Source organism: Nymphaea colorata, chromosome 1 (assembly GCF_008831285.2).
Source record: "Nymphaea colorata isolate Beijing-Zhang1983 chromosome 1, ASM883128v2, whole genome shotgun sequence".
Classification (NCBI taxonomy): Eukaryota; Viridiplantae; Streptophyta; class Magnoliopsida; order Nymphaeales; family Nymphaeaceae; genus Nymphaea; species Nymphaea colorata.
In genome coordinates, this window is record NC_045138.2 from 39376100 (window position 1) to 39393469 (window position 17370).

The window sequence follows — 17370 nt, forward strand, 5'->3', positions numbered from 1 at the left end:
TAAAATTCTAAATTGGAATAAAAATTTTAGTTCTAGTTTATCTTTGCGTTTGGCAGTCTGCAATCTTGATTGCACAATTGAAAATGATGTGTTTGAATGAGCACTTTGACCTCTTTACATTCTCTCGTTGTACCTTAAAAAATAAAAACTAGCCTCAAGTGCACCTACATAAGCCTCGCGGTCATCGGCTTTCCAAGCTTCGAGCTTCCCGTCATTCGCTTGGCAGGAGCCGTACAGCACAACGCTGGAAATCAGAGGGCCAATCATGTATTAAATTTTTAGAATTGATAAATCAAAAGCTAAGGCTGGACATCGGACCGGGTACCTGGTACCCAGCCTGACTCGAGGCCAGGTTTGGGGTTGAAAAAAAGAGAACAATGTATAAATTATCGGGCTGGCCCGGGTGGGCCTGATTAAGCCCGGTGGGTTTGGGTGAGCCCGATCAGCACTGTCGTTCAAAAAAGAAGAGGTAAGAACGACATAGATAAGAGCTTTAAATTTAAGAAGTACCTTTTGTTCCATTCATCTTTAGAAAGTCTTCTGCATTGAGAAGATCATAATAACTAAGGATTCCCTATCCCCACTTATCCTTCCACATCTTTTTCAACCAATCCTCCATAAGGAGCTTCCCTCCAAACCCAAGAGAAATGAGATTTGCTTTCGATAGTTACATAACGAGTGACATTCAACTGCCCAAGTGTGAACGGTAATGTTTAGGGCTTCATTGATGTCTAGTGTCGAACTTGTAACAATATATGACTCTAGGTTGGGTATGTGATTTTACTCAACCCTCTGGCTGAATGTTTTGATGTGATTCCTGTGACTATCTCAAACGGCACAACAAAACATGCAAAAACTGGATTTTATGACCGCCGCAACTTTTTACCAATATTATAGAAACCGATTTATTTTTCAAACCCTTAGATTTGCGTCTTTCTAACTCATTAGTGAAATGAAATGGGAAAAATCAGGTGAAATCCATCTGAGTTAGCTAAATCTGACTGAATTAGCTGGATGGCTATAGGTAATGGTCGGCTAATACATATTTATAGATTCGCAAGCGTGATCATTGAAAGATTTGTCTAATTCTTAAGAGAAGTATTTCCACATCGCTAAGTATAGGCCTATGAGTGATGATGTTGGAGTAGCCTGGCTATTATTTGGAGGCTTCTAGGCGGCGTTTGATAGGGGAGGAGGAATTTTTGATGGGAAGTTTTTGTGGGAAGGAAACGATTTGGAAAAATATACGAATAGTTCTTCCAACACTGTACACGCGTTGAAATCTCTTTCTTTTTCTATTCATCAAATCCCCCCCGTTTTGTTGGCGGAACATGCTTTTCTTTGTTATGAGTTTCTTGGAAAGTGAAGGCTGAGAATAACCGTTAAATTTCAGGAAGCTACAAGGGCGATGAAGTTGCAGGTGAATTGTTCCTGTCATACGAAAAATCCAGGAAGCTTGACATGAAAAGGTCTTTCAGGGAAGATTTCTTGGCTTGGAAGTTGGAATGATCACTTTCAGATCAAGACACTGTATCCCAACAAAAACAATCACGTTCCCACCAGTCTCTAGAGGAGAAGTTTGGTTTGAAGTGGAACACTCTCTGACGAGGACAGATTCTATAGCTAAAACTAGAATTCGAGGAAGTTTCCCTGCACGAAAAGATTGAAGAAACTGAACGAAGAACTCCTTTTTCAGGCTTGCGGACAAACCAAAGTACTCGAAGTTATGTTATCTGCGGGCGAACTTGAACGAAGGAACAAGAAGAGTTCCATGTGATGACGATCGGATTCAACCTAGAGAAACTTCACTGCCCTTGTGATTGGTGTTCTGAGAGACCAAGCCAGAAAGAAACATTGAAGTTTGAATGAACGAGTGCAGTGAAATGTGGAGATGGGGAGGAAGGAGGCTGGTATTGGGCCTGCAGACACAATACATATGGCTGCGCCTCCTAAATGTGACAGTTCCATGGACGACTTCAAACAATATAACGATGACAAGGTTACGTTTACAAATTTTTACTCTTTTTTGCCGTATACATGTGATCTTCATAAACCTTTTTATGAAAGTGACAAGATTATGTATGACATCTTATAAAAAATTAATAATCAACGAGTGGGGGCGGGGGGAGGAGAGAGAGAGAGAGAGAGAGGCAATTGTAAAAATTCCTGAGACTCGAAAGGAAATTTGCATCGTTTGGATTGTATAATATTTTAAAAATGCATGAGAAGTAATAAAATCCAAACTGGGGAATTAGGGTTCATGACGGATTCAAGATCTAAGTATTAGACCTATCAAGTAAAGTATGGTTTTGCCACCATTTGAAGTATAAAGGAATAGCACTTACAGAAATTGATGTTTGGGAAGACCTTGTTTTGTTTTTCAAGCCAACAACACATGGATGCAAACTCGAAGGCACAGGAAAATAAAGTAAACTAGCTTATGCAAAAACAGCTGCTTAATGTCTTCCATTATCCAATAAAATCGGATTCTATAAAGATTTGAAGGACAATGATTGGAAGTTAATTTGATTCATCACTTTATGAACAAGTATTTTGGTCCCAGAAATTCTAACGATGTGACCAGTTTGAAAAGAAGACAAACAAAAGAAATTCCATATCCAACTTCCAGCCTGAAGAGTGCGTGATTGCGTCAGCATATAGGTATCTGTTTGCTTGCTAATTAAACCCTAAATTTTATCTTTCTCTTTATTCATCTTCTTTCAACGTTGCATACCATTAGCAAATTGCTTAGCATTAATGTCATGTCGGGTGTTCCTTTGAGTGTCTGTCACGCTCGATCGGCCTGGGCCTGTGTACCAAATAGCTACCAGTCCAAAGGTTTAAAACCTAGCCCATGTGCAAATGGGAGTCATTATTGGAGATAAGACTGGGCCCAGGCTCGGACCCATGGTGCAAGGGTTTTAGCCCAACATGCTCATGCACATCGTTAAGAGTTTGGCTTAAGATCTTTAAGTTGGTTTGGCTTGTGTCGCAGTTCTTGGTCTACTGGCCAAGGAAAGAACGGAAACTCCCACCCAACCCCTCGTTCCCTTAGGGTAGAAGGCTGTTTTTGTTTGTGCGGCTGTTAAACTTCTATGCAAGCCAAAGTAGGCATAGACCTTAGCGGCGACGGTACTAGATTTGGGGTTTTATATCACCAAGCGAGCAATAATGTCTCTCGGCCTCAAAAGAGAAAGTAAAACAATATCTTCAAGTTGAAGAAGGTTATACATACGCATTTGGTAGTTTGGTGTATTTTTTGTCATAGTCTGCCATGAATTAACCTCACGCCAGCTTACTGATATGAAAAATCACAATGGTCAAGATTGGATCCAGAATAGTTGGATTATGATACAAAAGTTCAATCGAGATCCAATCCAAATCCAAATATTAGCCGGATGTCACTTAACAGATGTGATATAAATGCAGTGTTTTGCATTACTAACAACATTGCTATACGGAAGGTTGCAATTTTGGAGTGCAAATTTTGAGGCTGGGGTACTCCTAAACAATTTCTGATTCCACTAGAGATCCATTATTAGAACAAGAACAATTCTTAAGGGCGAAACCCGGAAGAAATTCTTTTTCTATTAAGCACAATGTCATGGTAAATTAATTTATCCCACGAAAAATGGCAAAAAATTTATCTTGGCATGTAAATTTAAAACTATATATGCAATTAATAACTCCACAATCTATATGAAGCAAGGTTGCCTTTCATGGATCAATTGCAAACTTTTCTTGTTGTGACAACACCAAGTTAGTACAAAGTGAAAGGAGATGAGCATTTTACCACATATGCTAACCCTTCCACGCTTTCACACGCTTTTAATGGCCATAAAGATGCAGAGAAAGCTCTTATCAGTAAATTTTTAGCATAAATGGCTACAACACTGTTGAAGCAGTTGTCTCTGCACAAGGCACAACAAATTCAACAAATTTCTCTTTGTTGGCCGCGGAATCAGAAGAGATAATAGTAGGGCTTGTCTTGAATGAACAGGGGTCTGGGCTTCAATGAACCAAATATAATGCTACTTCCAACTTTTTCCCCTGTTTGAATGAAGGGTGTTCAAGTAATCACTTTGTAGTGGAAAAACAAGGGAGAATACCATTTAAAAACTAGAAATTTTAATTGTTTTATTTAAAGAATTAGATCCAGCATCTCTTAATTAAAAGCGTGGTCCGAGTAATTGCATCTATTTGAACCAACTGTCCGAATTTCATAAAAAAGGTTTTCGAAGGCCGGCAACGAAAAACAGAAGTTAGGTGACTGCTTGCTCTCATGGTTGTGCACGTTTAGTGCTCAAGTACTAAAATACCTCATATCTAAAGCAAGTGAACTTGGAATACTCCACAGCTTGACATCAAGCTTGTGAGAACTTAGTTATGTATCGAAGATTGAGAGGAATCTTTGAGGATGACTGAGTAGTTAATTGTCTCTGTTTCTGGCCTTTTTAAGGGGAAAAAGTTGAAACTGCTAGGGCGCTAGTTTAGGAGCCGGATCCCGGTACTGAAGTGAGTCAATCCATTGTGATAAAACTTGTGATCAACTTTAAAAGAAAAACGAATAAGAAAAGTTCCGGCTCATGATGCTTCACAACTCATTGGACGAATTAAACCTTTTGATTAAACTTTGACAACTAAATCATCTTTGCTTTGGAAGTACCATTATAATAGTAATGTCTAAAAATGGAGAAACTAAACGTGCCAACTTCGAAAGCAAAGCTGGTACCGCAAACATATGGAAGAACTAAATTGGTACCAGAATTCCTTTATGACATACTGGGGCCGAACGTGTTCACACTCGTTATGTGGTTGCCTTAAACAAGAGAACTCATATTTATAGAATAGTTTGTGGTTAGGGCTGCACAACGAGCCGAGCCAACTCGGGCTCGACTCGAACTCGCCCGACAGAGCTCGACTCATTTATAAATGAGTCGAGTTGAAGCTCACCCTTAAACTCGAAATGTTAAACGAGTCGAGTTCGAGTTTGAAGAACTCAACTCGTTTAAATTCAACTCGACTCGCTATTTAAAATTAACTGAATCATATAAACCGGTTCCTGAAACCGGTTCACTGGTTTAGGATTAAAACCCGTCTTGAGCTTGTGTCTTTCAAACTAATATGATAATCTTTCTTTTCTAGCTGCTCCCTCTCTTCCTTGTGTCTTTCAAACTAATATGATAATCTTTCTTTTCTAGCTGCTCCCTCTCTTCTCGATTTCTCGTCTTCCCTCTTCTTGTCTTCCATCGATCAGGGGTCAACGACTTCCCTTTTCTTGTCTTCCATCGACCGCGATGACCGGACGAGAGACGACTTCCCTCTTCCTGTCTTCCATCCTTCCAGGCACGGCTCTGTTTTCCGTCGACCAGTTCTTGTTTCCGGCGATCGTATTCGTAACACCCAGACGACCATCTCCACCAATTTTGAGGATGATCGGACCACGGACGGCGTTACTGGAGGCGACGGCCGGAATTTGGCAGAAATCAGCGACGCTCCAAGCTTAATCACTGCCACAAGCGGCGGCCCTGTTCCGAAGGGGCTCGCAGGAGACAACATATTTCCAGATGTGTGCGATTTCTCTCTGTTGATAGGTTTCTTCTGCAAATTGATCGCTTAACTAAACGAGTTAAGTGAGTCGAGCTCGAGCTCGAGTTTGTGCTAGGGAGCTCGACTCAAGTTCGAGCTCTTCAAGCCGAGTGGAGCTCGAGCTAGGCAAGCTCGAGCTCGACTCAGCTCGTGTGCAGCCCTATTTGTGGTTACTGTCCATGAACATTAATTTTGCAATTATGTCAGCCGAATCGGAACATATACACGTCCTAACCTTGCTGATCCTTTTGTTTGAATAAAGTCCTCAATCATGTTTTTTAAGGAGCAAACTGGAAAAGCGATTGCTTTTAAGACTTGAAAAGGGACGATCGTGAGAGCAGTTGATTTTTTTTTTTTCAGGTTCTTCAAATGCCTGCTTTTGTGGTGTGAAAAAATGAACCGGTTGTGGATTTTTATTTATATTAAATAGCCAGCTTAAAACACATCCACTGAGTAGACTCCCTAAAATATTTGATCAGTTTGTTTCACTTGTCACAGACCCAAAAGTTTCACTCAACCCTTTATCTTCGTAAAGTACAAAGCCTGCTTTGATACCTTGAAATGTCGTCTTAGTTTTCACAACACTTCAATTTATGCATTGTTGACTCCCATTCCTAGTGCTGAAAGTCGATGCCTCAGAGACTTGTAATAAAAACTATCCACCTACAAACCAACCTCTATCTCAAACCGTTGCGCTAACTCCCTCTCTCTTGGGTCATGTCAAAATCAATTTAATTTTTAAAACATTACTCTTCATTTTTTAAAAATTTAATTCAATTCGTAAACGTATCATGATTTTGATATTCATTAGTTCACGTTTTCCAAACGCATGCAAGTAGCCATAGGTGCACTATGATCACAACTTGGTAAGTTTTCTGTGCACTATGATCACAATTTCGTAAGTTGTCTAACCAAAAAAACAACTCTATGAGAATGTCGATCCATCTTCTTTCTTCAACTTATAATTCATTTCATCTTACTCAACACCATCGAACTTCTTATTCATGCAATCGTCATCACTCAAAACATCAACATTTTAAAAATCAATTAATTTATTTATTCCTAATTGTTGTTCTTGAGACAGAGGATGACACCCACGCTTAACTCCACAAGTTTTCTTTTTAAATTGTATCTGATTTGAAACCCGAAATCCGATAAATTTAAATGGAATGGACTCATCTTCTCCCGAGGCGATACCCCTGGACTTATCAAATAAATCGCCGATCGAGCATCGCTTCCTCGTCCATATGACCAATTTGCCCTCGGCCTGCACAAAGAAGGACGGGGGCGTTCCCGTAAATTCGGTTAAAAATCGCCGATCGGACTAACGAAACTCGGCCGGGCCGTCCACCCGCTGAGTGAGCTCGCTTTCATCATCCCTTCGCGGGGCCCATCTGCAATAAAGCGGGAGCCAATCGGACGGGTGGGAGGATAGGGTATACGGCCTCATCAACGGCGGAGATGGGTGGAATGGCGCGAGGGGAGAGTGACGTCAGCAATGCATGACGCGAGCGGGGTCATTGTTCCACGCGCATACGCGGAAGAAGGTTTGAAGATTCTTCGTCTCTTCTTCCTTCTTCCCCTGTGAAGAGATAGAGACCCAAAACTTCCACTCTCTGACCACAGATGCCCCTCGGACGGTCAATCTGACCGGAGGCATCCTTATTAACGATCATCAGTCAAAACACACACACACAGTCTCTCTCCGCTCAGAAGGGCATAAAGATCATTTGTTCAGTAGCATCATTTTGGGTGGGAGAGAAGGGATTAAGAACGAGATTATGACCAAGTCAGTCGCCTTGCTGTGGAGTATGACCAAAGACTGGTCTTGGCCAAAGAGTTTCTATGGTCAAAAGTCTTCCTTCTCTTCCCCTTCATTCAAACTTCATCCCCCCCCCCTGAGCCCCAAATATATATACGCGTCCCATTTTTCACCTTCGCCACACCACTCACAAGCTCTCCACTTGAGGAAGAGAAGAGAAAAGAACCCACCAGTCTCGGGGAAATCCTTCTGGCGCTCCAGGCCTTAGGAATTCCGGCGAATTCTACCCGAGGAACTCACCAGCAAATGAGTGGGAGGTGCTCGTTTTATGGCAGAATCAGTCCAGTGAAGGAGAGGAATTTCGGCGACTGCCAAGCTATCGACGATTGCTTAGTGTTTCAGCCGGGTTCTGCACTTGTTGTCAGGTAAACCCGGGGGAATCAAGCAATTTGAGGATTTTTTCGACTATTCCGCGGCAATTCGAGTTGTTGGGAGCGGGAGAAATGGAGAACAGGGAACTGAGGAGGAGGGTGGACGAGGAGTTGGCTCGCGGGGAGGAGTGCATGAGGCGGCTGCAGAGGAGCATGGATGAGCAGGGGACGAGCAGGCCCGAGTTGAGGGACTTGCTGGCGAGGGATGTCTTGACATCACTCGCAAACGTTCGCTGTCTCCTCAAATCCGAGGAGTCGTGGAGTGCGGAGCCGCCTCCTGTGGCGGCAGGGGTGACGGAGTCGCCGCGCTCGATTTGCAGCAGCCCGCTGGGCGATTTTTACGACAAGAATTCCGGCACGGTCTTTGGGGACCAGGAGCGCCGGGAAGTTCGCAAGAAGAGGTGGGTGCCATTGCTTTTGATCTAATTCTCCTCAAAATTCCGGTTCCTTGCGTTAGATTCTTTAACTAAAACTCCTTATTTTCTCACCAAATGGAATAAGTATCTCCAAATCCAAGAGTCTTTTCCCTTCACTCCTCCATCCTTGGTATTTTCCCTTTCTTTTTGACCTTTTCCCTCACTTTTCTCTATTTCTTTAGATCACCTAATTAATTACCTCAAAAAAAAAAAAATCCAACTCCAAAGTTCGAGCAATAGAACTTTGGGATGATGAGGTCAAATAATGTTCCTTATCTTTTTGTGGAGTCAACTGGACAAAAACGGGATTTCACTTGCCTTGTCATGGACGTTGCTTCAAGGAAGCACCACCTAAAGTTTGGTAGTTTCAGGCCAACTTCGCCTCACCACCGTCCATCACGGCGGATCTGTGGCAGATCTCAGATGGATAAGGCGCACATTGTTCACATTCAATGGCGGTCCCAGCATGAGTCAAAATAAACAAAAAGGAGAGTTCTATCTCTCACGGGCACTCGAGATTTGCTGTTTAGGAAGAAATTGGGACTGTTACTCTTTTGACATCGTCTTAAGCAATAACGAAGCTTTCCAATGTCAAAATATCAATAATTCGATATAGATTTTTCTTGCTTGGTTGGTCTTTAAGCGGATACACATGTGACTGGTTGCTTTCATATCACTAATCAGGTGTTTATCGTTTAATTGCTGCAGGAAGACGCTGCCCAAATGGACGGAGCAAGTGTGCATTAATGGGGAGACAGGGCCAGAGGGGCTGCTGGATGACGGGTATAGCTGGAGGAAGTATGGCCAGAAAGACATCCTTGGTGCTAAATACCCAAGGTAGTTTTCTGCTAGCCCTTTTCAACAAATTTATTTCGAAACCCTTTTCATAAAATCAATTACATGATCGAAATATCTCGAAAACAGGATCTTAGATCACCTTACTTAAATGAAACGAATACAATTTTGCAAGAAAATTTATCATATTTTGGACTTTTTTTTTAATGGGTAGCGGCTCATTTTTTGTGGATGCAGAGCGTACTATAGGTGTACACACAAGTACACTCAAGCATGTGAAGCGGCCAAGTTGGTCCAGAGATCTGATCAGAACCCATCGGTCTTTGACATCACCTACCGCGGCAAACACACCTGCAACCAATCGGTTCAGCCATTACCCCCCGCAGCGACCTTTCAAGAAACTCAGCACCAGCAGCAACAGCCGCCTCTTGACCAGCTACAGTTCCAGCCACAGCTGCTGTTGAACTTCAAGTCTGAGCTCAAGGTCAAAACCGAGGGCCTCGATGCGGAGGCGAAGCCAACCTCGGAAGCAAGCTTCTCCTTCCCCCTGACGCCGGAAAACCAGCAAGAGCAGCAGCAACACTCGTTTGATCAGCTGATAAGCTCCGTGTCGCCTTCCTTTGTCTCTCCGGCCACAACCTCCGACTCCAACTACTACATCTTCCCCTGCGGCATGGAGAATCCCCACCTCCACGCCTCGGAATCTGACCTCACCGACATCATATCGGCCGCGACGTCTGCAACCAACTCCCCCATCGTCGACTTAGACTTCCCCCTAGAATCCTTGGAGCTCTCTCACGATCTCTCCTTCGACGTCGGAGAGTACTTCTAGTCTGATCAGATGGAAAGAAATTAAGCCGTTTCTTTTCGCTTAAATGGAAATCCAGTGAACTGAATCCCCCTTTTGGCACCGCCGTTTTAGTTTTCTGTTGAGGTCTAGTTCGTAGGGACGCTCGAATCCTCGATCTTTGGTCTGTTAATGGTGCTGCAGAGTACTGTAACCCGAATAGGCTGAAACACCCGCCCTAGTAGATGTACAGTAGTAGATCTGTGTTCCCGTAGCAGAAATAAATTCCTGAAAAATGAGTTCATCCCTTGTCCGGTTTTTCTTACATTTAATGTTTAAATGTAAACTGCAGTTTGCTTTTCTATAGAACTGAAGATAAGACTTCATGTTGACTTGCTCGCTCACCTTATTATGACCTTCAGAATCCGGTGCATTAACTGAAGGAAAGCGCTGCAAGTTTCAGAGTCGGCCGCCATTAATTTGAGGTGGGCTTCTAATTAATTAAACATGTACCGCGCCACTCAAGGCTGAAGCGCAATCTTCATCACAGTAAATGAACAGAAAAATCTTCCACTGAAATCCTTTCATTTTGCAATTGGTGATCGTCACCCTTACTGGAAGAGCAAAAAGCCCCCAAGATTAGGGGCGTACGTTGACGTTTGAAGCCACTAGTACATGAACAAAATGTCCGGCTTTATGTTGTCAGACCATTAGAATCCCTCTGGGGCGTTTGGTATTAGAAATAACATGAGAGTGTGTGATGATTCTAATTCAAAATCAGGGGTAGATTGATGGCACATTTGTTCATGAATCTACTCATATTTTTTGATAGATTTATGAAGCATTTGCACCTTGTTCGTAATGCCAAACAACCTCTCAACATTCAGAAAATGCACCAACTTGATATTGGATATCTACTCGAAATTGAAATTAGTCAGCTTGATTACATCATGAGCCACTACGACTGTATGAGTAGAGCCTTAATATTGTCGCCCGGATTTGGTTGGTCATAGAGAGTTTGATCCTGGTTTAGGATGAATGCTTGCGGCAGGCAAAGAGGTCTAAACTCAAGATGAAGCTACACTGGTTAGGTTCTCTACGCATGCCCGGTCTGGTGAAAGAGGTGCGTCCTGTGGATATTGAACCGTTGACCTCCTCCAACCAAGTTGAGGGTCCTCAAGCCCGATCTTGGATTGACTACTGTGCGCTCACATACTGCAAAAAGCTGGAGATTTCAGTGGAAAACATTAGAAAGAGCGTAGAGCCGGTTTTTTGGACCACAAGCTCAGGTGTTCTCACTGTCCAATGAGTCTTCTTCTTCTTCACTACTATGCAGAAACACATGCATGACAAACAATTTCGTACACAGAATTGTCCCAGAGCGAATCGGGCCAAAGCAAAGATTAGTGATCAACTGAAATGTGAGCAGATGAATTCAATCGCGTCTAATGATAGACAGGCTAGCGCAGGGAGCAAGATTGAAAGAAGCAGCCATGTTTGGTATCAGGGCCCCAAGTAGTGCTGCAACTGCCGGTCGATATCTATCTATCTGTAAAGGCCAAGAGGTCCTAACCGGCAGGCACTGTGTGTTCGAGGTGGTTTCCTTCTCGGTTTGGCGTGATTCGCACGGGAAAGGAAAAGGCAGACTATCGAAGACGACCCCATCTTGTAAATCTCAACTTTGAGCAGATGAAAATCATAAAGCTTCTTGACAGAGATTTAATAATATTGAATGCAACTGTCGTGGAGGGATCCATCTGCCTGATTGGTCAACTTAAAGTTACACAAAACAAAATTGTTGAAGGCTGCTTATTTTATGATAATATAATAAAAAAGGGTGGAGATAGAGAGAGAGAGAGGCTTCGTGTGACAACTTTTAATCAACCCACGTAATAAGAACATCAAATAAGGTTAGCATAATTTGGCGGTACACAAAGAGTAGTGTGTAATTGTCACTTGCCTTGAGCCAATATCATCTGAACCTGCCGATTCCAAACTGGTCCGTGGCTGGCGAAGTCCAGAGTGCCATATGTGGTTCTTTAATTTTTTTTTTTTATAAATTTTTATAAGTAACTCTATTTTGTTTTTTTATAAAAATAATGCCTATTGACAACTGCCTTATTGTGCTGAATCGATCAGCCGATTTGTTTCTACAATCAGTTCTCTAGAAACAATGAGTTGAGCAAGATTAGGTGTAGCTCAAAGTTGGAGGAGAGTTGGATACTCAATTTAATAGGCTTTCTTATTTAAAATCACGGGTGCATTTGACAAGTTCATATTTAAAATCATCAGAATTTGGAAGCCGCGGATTCCCCTCTAATCTTAAATCTGAATTTTTATTTTTCTTTCAATTTTAAAAAGTAAAAAAAGAAGAGGAAATGGTTATGGTGGTGCATATTTTGAAGGGAGAAGAAACGCAGAAGCCATGAGTTTCACCATCGCTTTTATGACCCCGTCCTTCGCTCGCCCCCTCTCTTGTTTCCTCATCTCCCGTTATCTAAAAAGTAGCACAAACAAACATAATCTTGTTCCCTTTAGCGTGGGCCCCACCCCTTCCCCACGCATTGGCCGAGTCAATTGCTAGCTGACACGCCGGATGTCGTGTGGATAATGCGATGGACTTTGATATCATTATTATTGGATGGCTCGTTTGTTCTGCTGAATCGATTCGGGATCCTTTAAAAAATATTTAAAACATCATTTAAAATTAAAAGGGAAAATATCATATATATATATATATATATAATAATATATAAAACATAACAAAATAAATCCTTTTGCCACCTTTTCGATTTGAAGCAGCGTTGATAAGGAAATCAATAAGAGCCTAGATTAGATCTGACTTTTAAAGATTGTTTCGTAAACAAAACACTTTGTGAGGGTTTTTTGAATTTATCTTTAGATTCACTTAATTCTAGCGTTTCTACCTCAATTAGACGGATTTAAGTTTGAAAAAACTGACTCAAGTCAACCAAACGGAGCCCGATTTGGGTCGATATGTTTTCTAATATTATTTTTATTTTAATAAGAATGTATATTTTATTATTAAAAGTATATTTTACATTAAATTTTTTTATTTTATATTTAAAAATATATTTCTTTTATTTTAACCAGACCAGCTCGACTAAGCCCAAGCTTGAGTTTTGGGTTTTGGGTGTCGAACTATGGATCGGGCCAACCCAATGCCCATACCTAGCCTCAAATTTTAAAATATATTCAATCTTTGAGGTAGATTCGTGCGACACTCACATGGTATTTCAACTTCCAAACAGCCACTTAGGTTACCGATCCAGCCCTATGAACTCCCAGCCTTAAACCAGCTTGGCTTTATGTGATTTATTAATTTCATTATATCTTTAGTTGTTTGGTTGAGCTTGATAATCCGGTCGCGCAGTGCAGATATGATGGTGGTCAACAATGATTGCCCAGTTCGCAAAGTCTAGAACTCTGGCTTGTGGTCTACCGCTTGTTTTCTGAAATTCGTGAAGCGATAAGAGAGCAAGAAGAGGTCATCGGACCTGAAACTTTGAATTCTTTGGCTGAACGTTTAGTTAATGGGTCATTGTTTAAGACCAAAGAAAAAAGGAAAACATCCAGAAGTTACATCAGAAAAAGGAAGAGTAGAATTTTATGCCATACACGAAGGCAATTCTACTCTTGCAATAGAAAAAAGAAAACAAGTTTGGTTTTTTGCTGCATAAAGCCATAAACAAAAGGTTTCGTGCTTTGACGTTGTTTTTTTGGGCAGAACTGATATTTTAACTATTGTTTGCACTGTTCTAAAAGTACTTTTCCTCTGTAGAAGAGAAGAACAGACGCCATCCGGTGGTTGACTTTAACAAACAAGGCAATTAGAAGAGCAAACACTCTGGATTTAGACAGCGTTATCGTGATCATTTTTTTAGAGGAGAAGAAGAAATAAGGGCTGCCAAGTTCTCGAAACGACAAGATTTTCTGGTATACTTTTTTGTTGTTATCCTGTTTCTAGTTCCAGTTCGATTGAAATACGGGTTCTTTCTTCTACTGTAGCGTTGTTTCTGAAGTAGGTCTTCTTTTCTCCTTGTTTATTAAGAAGGCCAGAGAAGAACACGACGAGAAGCTGCCATTTCATTCCCAAGTTTGACCTTATGGAATATGTACATCGTCAGTCACGCGGTAGCTCACTATGAGATGCTCGCATTTCCATGATTTTAAGCATGACTTAGAAAAAAAAAAAAGAAACCCTCTGAAAACTCACCTAGTGCTGTGCAATTTGTGTTGAAAACTACACGCATCAAGAAAGATTATGACATTGTTATCATAGGAAATGAGGTTTCATTCATTGGTTGGATTTCTCCCTTCCCTTTACCCTGGGGTAGAAATTTGATTAAATGGCAATAACTGTCATAGTGGATGAAAGCCAAGCAAAAGAACAATAGAACAATAGATGAGGCTACGGCTTGTTTAAGTCCAACAGATCGAAAATGAACACATGGCCTCGAAGAGGGAGTTGAGCAAGCACAACCTCATTCTTACATTTAATGAGGTTTTCGATGGCAGCACAGAGTAATCTTTTCACTGGGTCCTTTTCAACATCTGTAAGGGGATAAGATGGTCCCAAACAAGTTAAAACTGATTTGCTTTTGATGGCGATTATAATAATGATAAACAGGTTTCTGGTATTAGTTTCTCCTGTTAACCTCATACTAAACAAACTAGCCACAAATGGGGGAGAGATCCAACAAGAAGATTGATATACAACCTCATTTAAATTCAATATAACGGTGTTGTAAACAAATATTTCCAGATTTACCTCACGGCCAACACAAGAACTTTTCAGAATTTGAAGTGAGCATGAGCAAAAGCATAAGCAGAGTTAGTTACATACTAGGCTGAGGTTTGCTTCTCTTCAGCTTTTGAACTGGCTTTTGATGCTTCTTCTCCTGTTTCTCTTCTGAACTTCCTTAATGCTTCTCTCAGTCCAATCACAACGAACAAATTTGTCAGGGTTAACAAAAATTCAGCACCGCCATGTAGCCAATCAACATTTGACAAGGAGGTTCCATAGTTGATTTTAGCTGTTTGAAAAAGTACTCTTGGTTACAATGCAAAGCTTCTAGAGAACCATTAATAAAGAATGAAGATAAGACAGTAAAATACATTACCATAAATACCAGCTGGAACTGTTCCATTAATGCGACCAGAAAACATGCAAGAAGAAAGAAAAGCATGGATATTAGACTGAGCTGTATGAAACATTCAAAAGGAAGGCCTTTTCAATGGCTACGGTAAAATGCAGAAGTAGATTTGCAACAAAATTCCCTTCTAACAGCTACACAGTATCCTAATTGACTCATACATGAACCAAGGATTATATCCTTTCCAAGTGAAATACAAGATTCGATCATCCTGTATTATAAATCTTGTATGTGTCCATACAGCATAGAGTTTTGCATTTTGTAGTCCACTTACAGCATGCAGCAAAAACAGCGAGATAGATAAGAGGCTTATGTAGTCCACTTGTAGCATGCAGCAACATAAGATATCATGTTCCTACATGCATGCTCAAGTTTGTGTATGCATCAATAAGTTTTCTTCACTCGCTACAAATATACCATCAGTAAGTTTCAAAAAGAAAATTTGCTTCATTTGAGGTGTGGTAGTAGACAAGTCCCTACCATTCGATTATTTGCAAAATTGGAGTCGCAGCTTCAGATATCTTGGGCATATAAAAACCTGAGAGAAAAATTAAAAACTAAAGTCGCACTTGAATCTTGGCACCTTAGCCGATGGATATGAATTAAAACTCCATACTTAAACAACTAAGAAATCAATAAAGGAAACCAGTTTTCAGAAAAATCGCCTGAAAATAAAAAATACTACAAAAAAAAGACCACTTCCAATAAAAAGGACAAAGTGCAAGGCAAATGATCACTGGACACGCAATTGAAAATGCATTAATAACTGCGAAGTTACTCATGTCTATAGATTTACATCATATTTTACTGTGTTGAATAGTTCAGGTAACACGACATTATTCCGTCCAAGTCCGACTATCACTACTAAACTGCACCAGAAAAATGCAGGGTATTGTCCATCAACAGACCGGTGTACTGACGCTACCATTTTGCCCTGAAAATCCAAAGCCTTGTACAAAAGTAATGTGTTAAAAGTCCTTACGTTCTCTATATCTTTCAAGTTTCAGGCATATAAAGCAACAGCAGCACACTTCTTCACTCAGACTCAACATATTAGACTGGTCTATTGCCAATATGATTCGAGGAGCGCACCTGATTCTAAACAAAAAGCAACAAGAATACCAACTTATGTATGCCTGCACATGTCTGGGCAAAAAGCAAACAGCTAGTTGATAACTACATCCTAACTAATTGGACGGCAGTTGACAAGATAAAGAACATAACATACACTCACAAATGAAACATCAGTTATATATTTTCTTGAATCTATGGCATAAATTCAAAATATACGAATTTCACTTTTATCAACTCCTGCGGCAAGTATCTGCAGCTTCCCTGAGAAAAAAGAGAAAATACGGGCAAAAGGAGCCTGATAATAACGGGGAAAAAAACAATGATGTACATTCTACTACAAGAAAAATTCTTATATTGATGGGAGAAGACAAACGAAATCACCACCATTGAGCAGACAAATGTTTCGGCACGGTGTACCCTCTAAAAGAGAGTATAAAAAACCAAAAATGCGAAAATAAGCATGTATCCTCTGATCAACATACGAATAGTTTTCTTTCTCGCACGAAATTACATAATCTCTTCATCTTCGTTTCAAAGATAAGCACCGATATAAAGGAACGGAACAAACGCCAAAAGCGGAAAAAAATATTATGACCACAACATTAGCAATAACACAAAAAAGAGAAGCCAAAACTCAGAGATGCTTACTCGTAGCACCAACAAACGCAAGCAAGAAGTAGAAGCCAAAGAGCGTGAGCTTCGGAGAAGTTTCCGACTTGGTGATGAAATAAAGGAACCCAAGATAGGGGAAAAGAGAGGCAGCAAAGAGTTGGGAAGCGATGCTCTGGGAATCAACCGTTGGTGCCCATGGGTCGACGGGCAGAAGCCCACTGATGATTCCTTTCTTACCCGACCAAGACTTCAATCGTTTGGGCCTCCTTGCCACAAGAAGACTCACAAAGGGATTTCTCCGGGAAGGCAGCAAGCCGGGGGCCCCGGTCGGCGTGGGAGGGAGAACCCACAAGGGGATTGCCGCCGTGGTCAGCATCGTTGCCTATATCCCAAAACTAACTTGGCGGTCTCCCAGCGTGCCTTATGTGCAGTAGCTTGTCACCGCGCCATTGGGAAAAAGGACAAATCCCTTTGAGCAAAACCCGCAGGGAGTGTTTCTTATCCCCCTCATTTCATCGTTTTCGAGATTAATACTCGTTCTCATTTCTATCATCACGTTTCCCACCATGTCTCCTTCTTGCGTGTTTTCCTTTTCTTAATTAACCAGCATCGCTACCATTTATCACTTCAGAGACATCCGTTAAAATTGGGAAGGTACTATCGTTTATTGTTGTACGCTAACTTCTACTTCTTTCCGCTCGCATCTGGTAAAGTCGGGTACTCACCG

General features: G+C 41.2%; 2 protein-coding genes across 4 annotated transcripts; one reads left to right on the forward strand and one right to left on the reverse strand.

The window, feature by feature from the left end:
• The first annotated feature begins 7515 nt into the window (after positions 1-7515).
• Positions 7516-10172, forward strand: LOC116246167 (probable WRKY transcription factor 53). The gene is made up of 3 exons (XM_031617890.2): positions 7516-8183; positions 8907-9035; positions 9231-10172. The coding sequence occupies exons 1-3, from the start codon at positions 7855-7857 to the stop codon at positions 9823-9825; spliced, it is 1053 nt and encodes a 350-aa protein (XP_031473750.1). The 5' UTR covers positions 7516-7854; the 3' UTR covers positions 9826-10172.
• Positions 10173-14128: 3956 nt separating this feature from the next.
• Positions 14129-17219, reverse strand: LOC116247546 (uncharacterized). Of its 3 annotated transcripts, none has more exons than XM_031619728.2 (4): positions 16680-17213; positions 14925-14942; positions 14648-14837; positions 14129-14355 (listed from the first exon to the last, which is right to left on the reverse strand). In XM_031619728.2, coding segments are annotated over exons 1-4 (549 nt in total). In that variant the 5' UTR covers positions 17020-17213; the 3' UTR covers positions 14129-14354. The 3 variants fall into 3 exon arrangements, with proteins under 3 accessions (XP_031475588.1, XP_031475583.1, XP_031475601.1); XM_031619741.2 differs by lacking the exon at positions 14129-14355 and adding an exon at positions 15438-15495 and having other exon boundaries at positions 14698-14837; positions 16680-17219; XM_031619723.2 differs by lacking the exon at positions 14129-14355 and having other exon boundaries at positions 14510-14837; positions 16680-17212.
• Between the last annotated feature and the right edge of the window lie 151 nt (positions 17220-17370).

Coding starts and splice junctions, on each gene's coding strand:
- LOC116246167 (XM_031617890.2), top strand. CDS start 7,855: ATGGAGAACAGGGAACTGAGGAGGAGGGTGGACGAGGAGTTGGCTCGC. Junction 8,184..8,906: donor CGGGAAGTTCGCAAGAAGAG/GTGGGTGCCATT, acceptor TAATTGCTGCAG/GAAGACGCTGCCCAAATGGA. Junction 9,036..9,230: donor CTTGGTGCTAAATACCCAAG/GTAGTTTTCTGC, acceptor TTGTGGATGCAG/AGCGTACTATAGGTGTACAC.
- LOC116247546 (XM_031619728.2), bottom strand. CDS start 17,019: ATGCTGACCACGGCGGCAATCCCCTTGTGGGTTCTCCCTCCCACGCCG.